General features: G+C 38.6%; 1 protein-coding gene across 2 annotated transcripts in view; it reads right to left on the bottom strand.

Annotated features, from left to right (window-relative positions):
* ST7 (suppression of tumorigenicity 7) overlaps positions 1-12,202 on the bottom strand; it is a 144,675-nt gene that overhangs the window by 1,541 nt on the left and 130,932 nt on the right. For both annotated transcript variants that reach the window (XM_032106271.1, XM_032106272.1), the window contains exons 12-14: positions 11,297-11,447; positions 6,867-6,959; positions 3,776-3,915 (exon numbers count right to left, since the gene is read on the bottom strand). In XM_032106271.1, the coding sequence (XP_031962162.1) occupies positions 3,776-3,915; positions 6,867-6,959; positions 11,297-11,447 (384 nt within the window). The remainder of the gene's footprint in view (positions 1-3,775; positions 3,916-6,866; positions 6,960-11,296; positions 11,448-12,202) is intronic.

The raw sequence follows: 12,202 nt of genomic DNA, 5'->3' as shown, positions 1-12,202 counted from the left end.
CATCTACTTGAATAAAACTCAGCTTTGTAACTAGTGCAAATTACATCCTTGTTAAATCAATGAAACAAGATTAATTTGCCTGACAGTGACTTCTATTGCAATTCATAGGATTTTTGTTGCTCAAGTTGTTGATTGTATTTTACAACAAACTCAGCCAATTATCTGCTGCTTAAAGCAAGCCAAGTTTTTTTCCACCTGGAAAATCAGTTGGTCTACAAAATACATTTCAACTCATGGATACCAAAACCTGACTTCCACTTCCATAAAGTCCAAGTGAAACATTTGCTGACAACAAGAAGTTGAGGATGCCACCTACTCTCTTGTGCAAGGTGATGTAAACAATACCTGGGGCTGTCTGGCCCTTGGAATGCTCCTGGTGCTCCTTTCCTCAGTAGCAGATGCCTATCCAGCTTGTTGCCAGCACACAAGAGATCTTAGTCAGCATGATACATGTTGAGGTTTTTTCTTAGGGTTTGGTTTTGGGGAGGGGTTTAAAAATTGTTTTGCATTTCCTTTTGACATTGACTTTCTCCACAGAGATCAAAAAAACCAGCATCAGCAGTAGAGTAAGAATTCAGGGTGGCAGAACGTGGCAGAAGGGGTGATAGGAGAGCTGTTTTCTACTATTATTTTGTGTTTGAAAAGAAAACCATCAATTTGGCTATTTCAAAGCTGGCAGACAGCAGCTTTCTGGTAGCACCTTCTGAATAGTGCCATTTGATTCAAATATATATGTAGAAGTCTCTTTTCAAGCTTTTCCACAGTGTGGTTTGTGTTTTCATGGAGAAACTGACTGTTCAGTGCTCAGTCCCTGTGACTGGATCCACGTGTTCCCTGCCTCAGCACCTGCAGAGGTCCAAGCAGATGAAATACCTCGCAGGGCAAACCCACCTGCTGAACTGAGGTGTCATCCACCACACAGGAAATATTGAGATACATCATATGAGTGATCTCAGGCAAATAAAGGAATGAAATCAGAAAAATTAGTCTTTCTGAAGTCTGCCTCATTTAAAAAATTTAACTAGGCAGTACACTTTTAGATCTGTCTGCTGACTCAAATTATATAGTGACCTCTGTGTTAATACAACTCTCAGTTTTATTTAAGATATACTGTTATTGTTGAAAGACCCTGCACTTCTGTATTTTTAATGATTTCCCAGATATTATTAAATTTCTGCATGTCAAAGAAAGAAATTTGATACTAGCAACAGTGTCCTGGCAATTTTATCCAAGCCACACAATCAGAAATTTGTTCTGCCTATATTTATTTCTTAATTGACTTCCATATGCCTTTTGTTAGAAAGGCTAGCAAAAATTAAAAGCACAAGCTATGAAAATGCTTCTTCCTAGCCAAGAGAAAACGCTAAGAACTGCTGTCATTTTAAAGTTTCTTATACTCAGTCTGACAAAGTATCAAGGAAGAACTGGATTATTTCAATTTCATTATGGAAGAGTCAAACTTACTTCCAGGAACAACATAATGTGCATATGTGCACGGCTTCACAATATCATATAGCACCATCACAATGACTAGCAAGCAGACATGAATATGTAATTCCATAAACATGGCCACAGAAACAGCACATTAATCTTTTAGCTATTTAGAGAATGAGTTACTTATGAAATGATCTTCCCTAAAACTAAATAGGAAGAGTCAGGGCTGGCCCAACCTTTTGTATTCTGTCCTGATACAGCTGCATTTCAAAGGGATGTCTGCCATGATTTTCATCAGTCTCATGCACCTGGGACACTTTTCCCAGAGAAGACAACAAAAATAAGCCTTCTGAATCGAAGCCTTTCTATGAGCTGCGAAATCGATGTCACAGGATCTCAAATTCTGTCCTTCCCATGCACAAAAAACGCTCAGCTGCTGCATGGTTTGCGAAGATCAAGATATAGCTGAACCAAGCCATAATACATGTTTAACTGATTTTGGAACTCCATCCATACAGGTTTGAAGATCTTGAATAATCCTGCCATCTTCACACACATAATGTAGCTCACATTTCAATTCTATTTGTCTGTGCTTACTAATGAGAAACTTTACTTGCTCTGATATGCTGAACTGCACAACCCCATACAGAGCCTTGGGGTATCTATGTTAATATTAACACCAATGGCAGCTGCACTTACACATCAGGGAAATAGATCCTTCTGGTCTGATTCTACTCACCAAATGGCTTTAGAACCTGCAAACTCCAAACCATGGAGAAACAATCACCAACATGCCACCAGTGTAACTTCCATTATCTCTCTCTGCAGTCAGCAACCAAAGACAGGTGATTTAAGCCCATGAACACAGTCTACCGATTTTCTCCAATTCCAGTAGCTCACTGCCTATGGCAGGAGAACTAAGGGCAAAATCTCATTATGCTGCCAGCACATATTCTTTGTTCAGGATACAAGGCTGATAAACACAGGAACAAGCCTAATAGGGACAGATTTGGGAACGGCAACTGTGACAGTATCAGAAAACTAAAGATTTGATTGAAAGAGCCAAACAAGGGTCATACATTTCTGTAACTTCAATAACTACAGAACAGAAAAAACCCCAACCACCAAATATAATGAAAGCTTTACAGAGAAGTTTATGATCATGTGCCCAAGTTAAAACACTTACTGTCCACCTAACGCCTACGTGCATACTCAAGAAACAAAGAGTAATAATATTTCAGGTATGTTTCAGCACTTTTTGCTGATAGAAGAGGTATCTTCTCCTACAAATAATCTTACTTCTGTCTTCTAGAGCTAATGAAAGAAAATTCTTGTTGCAGGAACCGTTGCTGTACCAGATCTCTATCACTCACAGGCCTGGGTTAATACAAGACCCAGCTCACCTGCAGAGGGAGTCTCTTGCCATTTGCCAAGGGGTTTGAAAAAGTACTGACAATCTGGAATTTGCCAAAACCTTTCAGCCTGGCCTCCTCCACCTCACTCCCTATACCCCCAAATCAAAAGCACCAAAGAAATTAAAAACAAGGCCAGGAGGCCAGTTTGGAAAAACAAGACCTAGAACAGATAAAAATATATTTGAGAAAATATATTACAATGGAAGATATTCAGTATTTATTGGAGAAGGACTTTTTTTACTATCCTACAGCTTTTCTGCTAGTGGATTTTTCATCTCCTAGCATCGTGGAGCAGTGATGTTCTTGGTTTTGCAAAGAAAAAAGTTTGATTTAGAATAATTCATGGCTCTTCCCCCTCATCCTCCAACATTTATTAATCCTTGGTGGATTAAAAAAGCAGAATTAGGAGAGACTTCTCTGGATGTAGTTCAGAAAAGTTATGAGGGAAATATTGAGACTACTTCCTCCTTGACAGTTCGGGGAAAAAACACAGAAATTTGTCCTGGTTAACAGTACATTCTACTTCTGCTCATTCTGAGAGTTTCTATTGCATCGGAAATCACAGCAGTCATTATGACTCTACACAAAATAGAGGGGTTCTGCAAACTGTTATTAGTTTACTTTAGTGGATGGTATATGAAAACACAGATATTCACTTCTCCCACCAAGCCCTTTTTTTTTTTTTTTTTTTTTGGCAAAATCACAAGACATCTAACCTAACAAGAGAGCCACACAAACCAGAGAAGACAAACAGCAGTGTCTTTTACTGATTAGCAACCTTGACAGCTGTGCGTAAGTCCCCCTGCTCAGATATGGACTGATGCTTCTGAATATGCAGATACTTAATACCTGGCAGTATTTAGCTCAGCTTTGCCTGCATTGGTGTCTTTATTTAGCAGAAGAGAGCAGCAGCAGAGAATACTCACAGCCTTTGCAAAGACCCCCATAAGCTCTGGGAACTGGTGTGTCAGGAGGGCGAGCATGGCTGTGAAAGAACAGAGTCCAGCAGTGAAGAGGATGAAGAAGGGAAGCTCCTTCTTGGGGTAAACTGAAACTTCGTGAAATGCTGTAGAAAAAGACATGAGAAGGGGAATGTATTATACATTGAAAAAAAATCAAAACACAACACCAACCAAAACCAAAACCAAACCAATGTTCTTACATAGCTTAAACAACCAGAGACACACAAAGGTGCTTCTGAAGGAAGAACAACATGGAAGGTCTGAAACATCTAAGGACATTGTTGTTGTGTCAGTCGTCTCCACCAAGTAATTCTCTCTAAAGATCAGGTTTCTGGTTTACTCTGGTGCTATGTACACATTACTTTTGCCTTCCTTGTGTCAGCATTAACTATAGTGCAGCTGTGCAACAGCTAATCCCAGAAAACAGGCTTAGAAATAAACATCAATTTTTAAAATGTAATCATAAACTAACTCCATGGCTACATGTTTACTAATGCTGATACACAGAGAGTGCAGAAACGTGCCCGGGAGCAACAGAGAGCCATACAGAAACATTGCTGCAGACCGGTTAAAGCAGGCCGTAGAACTACAGCCTTTGTAAATGTAAATTCTGAGTGTTTAATCTGCAGAGCCAAGAAAAATTATCCTAAAAGTAGGACATAAAAGCATGTATTTTAAAACCTGGAAATTAAATTAACAATGAATTTTTAAGATGTTTGTTAATACACACTGATAGGAATACAGAAGTTTCCTTGGCTCTGATATAAAAAAATCCTTCACTGGACTTTGGAAAAAGCAGCACCAAGATGACTAAAAGGGTTAGAAGAGGATAATGAGTATTTTACCAAAAGGATATATCCCTTAAACTTTTATGGCAGCTCAGATTCAAGGTGAAAATTTGTCTGGGTTGACAAAAGGTCGGGTGAACTCTTACCTGTCTGTTTCACTCCAGTCTATAGTTTAGAGCTACAGTCAAGATAAACGCAAACTTTGAAACATTTTTTCTCATATAGGACCAACCTCAAGGCTTCCCATACACTCAAATCCTATGGCTATTCATATATATGAAACATTACTCTTCCATTTTGCCTACTCTCTGCTTTGGTGATCAGCTGTCATCTCATTGTACTTGCAGACAACATAAGCACAGGGTAATTCAGCAACATGGCAGGATAATATTCGTGATTGCATTCATCCAGAGTGGAGTGGTTCTCAAAACCAAAAGCAAGAACTCGTAAGAGTTTAAATTAGAATATTAAAAACTAAAAATATGTATGACTCTCGAGTCTGCTAGTTCAATCAGTTAAAAAAACAAAAGTAGAGACAGATTACAACTTCTCTTTGATTTAAAATAAATGTAGAAATCAGAAACACCAGAACATGGATTTTGTAAGTCTAGGATCTCTTGTGCTTTTCTTGCACTGCCTTTTCACACAGGCTAAACCCTGCTGTTCCAGTCTGTTATCCAGTCAGGGAAAAAGCTTTGTAATTAATATTTTTAATTTGGAAAGCCTATCAGATTGTTGTGTTCTGATATAATTCCAGCTGATTCTCCCATAAAACATACACAATTAAAGGGTGTGGACAGGTACACAAAACCCCTGTAACCCACCTGTGTCTGTCATGGTATGCTAAACCCTTCCCTCCTCTAACCCAGGAGATTTTGCAGTGAAAGGCATTTCCTGTAACTGCCAGAGCAGAACACACTGTCTGCATACGCTGTTAAAGAGTCCCTCGCTTCTAACGTTTGACAAGAACGATTAGTTTTGCATCTAAAAAGAGAATGCTGAACTATTCTGCATGACTTTGTCATTCCTAAATCTCCTGACACTCCACCCTCCCCAGCTCAGCATCCCTCTGAGTAAAGCAAGCAGAGCACTGAGAGGTGTTGTTATAATTAGGATGATTATAATGGGGTGGGGAGATATTGTCAGTTGCCAAAGATTTCTGCGTAATATCAGCAAGAATGTGCTGTGAAGGAGAGACTTGCAAAGAGTGGATTTTCACTGCATTATTCTCACCTAATGTTTACTCATGTAGGCTTATAAAAAGAGGCAACACATTTTTCAGCCCAAACCAGAGAGGTTCTGAATGAAAGACTACAAAGGGTGCAAATGCCCTCAAAACCAGCCTTCCCAGCAGAAGCAGGCTTCATTTTAATTGTTCCAGAACAAATTTCTCTTTATCCCTTCTTCAGGAGAGAGAAGGTGAGAGAAGAATCTTCTTCCTTGGATCAACTTTTATTTGCCTCCTTCGCCCTGACTCTGCAAACTTGTGTGTGTTCCACTTGTGCTCACGAAGTCCCACTGAGAGAACACATGTGGGAATGAAGTGTAACTGCAAGACTGGCTGCTTTGGCTCTTCCTCTGCATTCCTGTGTTTCACTGCATGCACTGCAATAAGTCTCATTAGCTTGGACTGTAACACTTCTTGAGGGCTGGATCTCTCTTTGTATCTGGGAACATTGTTGGCACTTCCTAATACACACCATAAACCCACATAAAATTGACTGAGATGACTTCACGTTGATCTCTTCATAACAGTACACACACCATAACATGAAGAAAACCCTTTCTTGCTGTTTAAGACTGCTTTTTGGAAAATGTAAGCACAAGTTGTCATGAGTACTAGCTGCATTAATGATCCAGCTGTCCTCAAGCAAGTTGGATCTTGCCTTGGAATTTAAGGAGCTAGTCTGTCTACCAAAGATTAACAAGGCTGTGACACTGTGCTGTTGGTTTAATTGGGATGTTAACCTAAATGAAAGATCAGTGTCTTGGCAAGAGAGAATAGCAAGACCTAACTGATTTGTATCTCTTTGGTAATCTCTCTCCCTGTCCGTAAGCTGCCAAAAATAGTAAATACAGCTAATTGTTATGAACTATGCTGAGGAGCTGCCTCTTGAACCATCACAGAAGCTCCAGAGGCTCACTGTCAATCTGGTTATTCTAATCCAGTGTACTCAATTTGAAAGGCATCAAAGGAGATCAGTGCTGCAAGACTCAGGTAAACTATTCTCTGGTGTCAATGGTAAGAAGAAATAGATTGAACATACATGGTAGTAGTTCTCTATCTGCAGTTTCTGTACAGATAGGGTAAGGGTAGAAAAGATGTCCTTTTTCCAGTGGATAGGGGATCATTCTGAAAGCTGAAAAGAAAACACAGTGCATAAATTACTGTGAGCGTGGCAGTCATACTTAAGTATACTTGCAATTCTGAAAACAAACATAGGCAAAACATTTATATTCGGTTGCAAACAGCATATAAATTGCTTAATGAAATGCCAAAATATAAATCTACATTGAGCTTTTAATCACAAAGACTCCTATTATTTTTATTCTTGAGACAATGTTCACTAATGTCAGGTGAGACCACATTACAAGGACATATAAAAATGTTTGCATAATCAAAGCCCATTATACTTCCAATTTCATAGCCAAATTTACACATTTTGTCTTAGGCTTTTAGGCTGCAGAATTTTTAAATTTCAGGGGAAAGAAGTGTATCTGATACAACAGGTATAGCCTACAAAAATGACCAGCCAAGCCTGTAAATTCAGACCAATACTCACAGTTTCTGTGCATCAAGCATAATAGAAGTTTTCATGGAAAAAATACACTACTCTTTTTCCATCACACTCCAGCTAGCCAGGTAACACAGATGACATGAGCTCTGAGGACCAGTTTTCCAACATAGTCATGTTTTCATTTTCTATTTGGCAATCAAAGATTAGTACTAAATTATTAAACCCAGGTTCCTCTCATGCATTCTTTCTAAATGCAGTGGATCAAGTCAGGTTTCCAATATAAATCTTCAGGTCATGGATTAAATAATACTTAATCTTATGATTTTTTAAAATTGAAAATAATAACAGAGAGGGAGGGAAATGGATTACTAAATCTTGATGGTGCTGATGTCATAGGCCATCCGAGTGTGGTTTATGGAAACATCAGAATACTTGACTGAAATATAGCTTTGCAATCAAGACATCCTTTTCCATTATCCTATATATTATTTTCACTATTAAAATGTCATCAACGTGTTATTCTCACTACTCCTATGAACATCAGACACTGAAGCAATATTTTCCCCAACAGATGTCCTAGAAGCACTGTACACTTTAGCTGTTAGGTACAGCCCACTGCCACACAATAATATTCCATTATCTCTTGCTCACAGGGCAACTTAAGAACTGGTTTAAATACATAGTCCCCCAATATTTTCAGCTGTTCACACTGCATTTGAAATGATGTTAACTGTATTTTTTTGTGAAATTATATTGTATTTTTTCTTGATTGCTGAATTTAAAGCAATAAAGAAGGCAGAGATCCTGAGATTGTGAACCAACCTGGGCTGTAATGCTCTTCCAGTATTAACCACCCTTCTCCACAGCAACCCAAAAAGCCAAGTACAAATACAATAATCCAGGCTGGGTATGATCTTAACATACAACAAACTTGAGTGTCTGTACAAAAACATATGTGGAACGATGTTCAATGCTCATTTCTTCAAAACCCCTAACACAAGTTTTTCCTTCGGATTTGGCTTAATATTGAAACAGACAATCAAGCCTCTTCTGCCTTACCCTAAGCCACAGTAATATTTTAATCAAGATTTTAATAAGATTTTAATCAAAATAAAATGGGAGGTAAAGATGTTGCTTTTACAAAACAAGTGAAAAATGTCTGGATAGATTTTACTGAATGTAAGCGGTCATCCTTGACATGATGCCAATTATGGAATATTTACAGCAAAACAGCCTTATTTGGCAAGGAAGTGCTCTGGTTCATCTAGATCAGTTTGTGTCTATGTAGGTACTTCTCTGCCTTACTCCTACATTATTATCTGATCCTATCTTACATTAAATGACTCAGGTAGCACAGAGGCGGTTTGCCACTCACCCATGTACTTGCTGCAAGAGCAACTGCAGTGTTTGGGAACCCCTAGGTTTCTTTTCTTCGTGCAAACAGTAGGAATTTTGACACAAGTTTAGAAACCAACACTGACAAACCATCACCTTGGACACTTCTGAAATTTGGTTACACTTGAAACTGCAGACCTTCTGTACAGAGAGCCTGGCCCAAACACAGTGGTGGCACTTGGCCTTTTATAGTTGTACTACAAATAAAATACCCACAAACACCTAGAAAGGAAGCAAGGGCAACTGGCCATGTATTATACATAGACTGTTGGTTAAAACTAGTATTTAATTACATTTAATTTCTCTGTCATGTGTTCACTGGTTTTCACTTACAGTTATGCAGAGATGCCAAGATATGGACCAAATGTTATAATTATTGGACTAGACACTGTGAAACCATTAAAACCCTTGGTTGTCTTCATGCGTGACCAAAATTTGAACAAAATTTTTGAGGACTTGTGCACTGTTCATATTTTTCTGAAATCACTGTACAAAATGAATTATGCATTATTCTGCAGAAGTTATGCAATGATACTCATTTACATCTTTACAGACTATTATACAGCTATTAGCTAATAAAGTACATGTTCAGATTGCTGATCGTGGAGATAATAAGAAGGGGAATGTAGTTAGATGAGAATGCCCTACGCTGCCTTCAGGCACAGATGACTTGATTTCCTAAGTGGCAGGAAGACTGCAGGGCAGCCAGACTCCTGTGCCAAAAGCTGGTCCTTGTATAAACCCTCTAGGGGCTCCCCAGCCTGACAAAGCAGAAGAAGATCTGTTCAGGATTCCCTGCAAAATACTGCTTTGTACTAGTGAAATAATGAACCCTGGGCTAGAGGACTTCTGCAATAACCCAGAAGAGAAGGAACACCATGTAAAAGCAAACCACTGAAAATAAGCCATTGGGAATGAACCTATGACAGAGAAAATAATAGACTGGGAGAAATGATAGGAGAAGAGCTAGCAGATGTGTCAGAGAACAATGCAGCAGAGCAAACCCCAGGCAGCACTGGTATGGATTATTGAGCAAGGTGTTCTGCACGCCTAGAAATAAAACCAGTGCATCCTCAGGGAGCCTACACTGCAAATTAGGCAAGTTCAGGTCATTTCATACTGTAACTGAGATAGTCACTTTTACATTGGAAGTATCAAGTACATTCCTATAGGAATTACCATGGTAACAAAATATCTTTTCTATCAAAGCTAAATGAGGACAAAAAATGGTGAAACATACACACAAAGAAGTTGGTATAATAACATATGGAGAGGATGAAAAAAACCAGAATAAAGTAGAGCAGAAAAGGGGAACTAGATTACATAAAGGAAAAATCTGCCTCCAAAAAAAAGTCCACAAAGGCTGATTATAAATTGTACTTTTAAATTTTCTGAAACCTGGTAAAAAACACATCTCAAAGACAGGATAAGATATATTAGAAAGTTAGTAGATGACCTTTGGAGGTCATATACTCCCACCTCCCACTCAAGGCAGGGACATTTCCAAGTAAGGTCGGATTGCTCAGAACTATGTCAAGCTGAGCTCAGAATGTCTCTGGGGCTGTAGGTCCCACAGCCTATCAGCAACCTGTTCCAATGCACCACCACTCGCACTGTGAAAATATGTATCTTAGCTCTGGATTAAATTTCTCTTGTTTGAACTTGTGTGTATTGCTTCTTCTCTTTATGCTGGGCCATTCTGTCAAGACTATGACTCTCTCTTCCACATCATCTCTCTGTTGCGTGGCAGAAGACAGCAAATGGATCATCTCTTCACCCACCATAAATCTTCTCCAAGCTGAACAAAACCAGCTTCCTCAGCATTTTGTCCTATATCACGTATTCCAGTCCCATATGCATCCCAGTAATCCTTCACTGAACTCACTCCCGTTTGTCAGTTTAGAAAAAGTCATGAAGTACAGTATTGCTTTATATTACACATTAATATATACCTCATAATTTCCAAATATCAAAGCATTCTCAGAATCACAAAATAGTGTGGGTTGGAAAAGACCTTTAAAGGTCATCTAGTTCCAACTCCACTGCCATGAACAGGGACACCTTTCACTAGACCAAGTTGCTTGAAGCTCCATCCAACCTGGTCTTGAACACTTGGAGGGATGGCGTATCCACAGCTTCTCTGGGCAACCTGTTCCAGTGCCTCACCACCCTTATTGCAAAATACTTTTTGCTTATGTCCAAGCTGAATATACTCACAGTTCTAAACTATTCATTCAAACAATGACAAAAAAATCTCTACAACCCTGGAATGAAAGAAGGTAAATTATTATCTCCTTATCCATGAGCAAGAAAATGTGTCTCAAAGAAGTTGGGAAATTTTGTTCAGTATTACACAGCAAACACAATACAAGACTTCAAACCCCTTTTTCTCATTAAATGAAGTTTGTCTTTTCAGTTCAAATTTCAAATATTTCAATGCTGGTGAGGATGTAACTGGTGTCCAAAATTCTCACATACTATACTTCACAAAATACTATTATTTTTTTCATGACATTCAATAAAAGTATTTAATTAGCTCCTTTTTAAGAAAGAGGATTACTTACTGCCTTCCCATGTACAGTGTAAGAGGTTCAATGCCCCCTCTACTCTTTTCCAGTGTTGAAGATGAAAGAAAGCATATGCTATTGCTTCACTGTCCCCTCTCTTCAGAATATGTTCAGGGGGCAGAATTAGGCTTTTCATTTCTAGTAGATACTGAAATAAAAAAGCAGAGCACAATTACTGCAGAAGTAATATAAAACACAGAAAGCTGACTGCAATTCTATAATGTACACTGAAAGGTCTATTTCCCTAAAGTACTTTCTCTCGTAAGTGTTTCATCAACTGCACTTGAAGACAACTATTGAATTATTCCCAAAGACTAAGACATGCTGTCAGATGGTTCTGCTCTTCAGCAGTAGTATGGGGACTACAGAGAAATTCAAAATGAAACATCTCTCTTATTGAAGGAGATGGAAAAAAGGGCTCAAATCAGAAAATGGAATTTAATTACAAGACTTTTTTAATTAAAAGTGTTTATAATAAAATAAAGAAGACTTTAAGCATTTTGATGCACAAAGTCTTCCTACAAGGAAAAACACAGCACTCATGGTTTGCACACAGGTTGCTGCATTTACTGCATTGCCTTTAACTGGTTGCGAGGTCTATGAACATGCAGGATTGGCAGCCACCTAAGTAGCTAATAACAAGTTACAAACTAAGAATGTTACTAAATGTAACAAATGCCTGCTTTTCCATGGTGGGGTGGGGGTAAAAGTATAGGAAATTTAAGCTTGCTACTTGAAATAGTTGTTGAATGTGTTACTATAATGAAAAGTACCACTGACTAAACCAAGTTTCACAGAAAATTTCCCCATAACTGGCTTTCGCCCCCAGCAGAAGCAGATGAAAACCAGAGAGGGTTCATGTCACAGGAGAAGACAGAGGTCTCAGACATTATTCAAGCAGGT

The sequence above is a fragment of the Corvus moneduloides genome, chromosome 4 (assembly GCF_009650955.1).
Source record: "Corvus moneduloides isolate bCorMon1 chromosome 4, bCorMon1.pri, whole genome shotgun sequence".
Lineage (NCBI taxonomy): Eukaryota > Metazoa > Chordata > Aves > Passeriformes > Corvidae > Corvus > Corvus moneduloides.
This window is presented reverse-complemented; position numbering and strand designations above follow the sequence as displayed.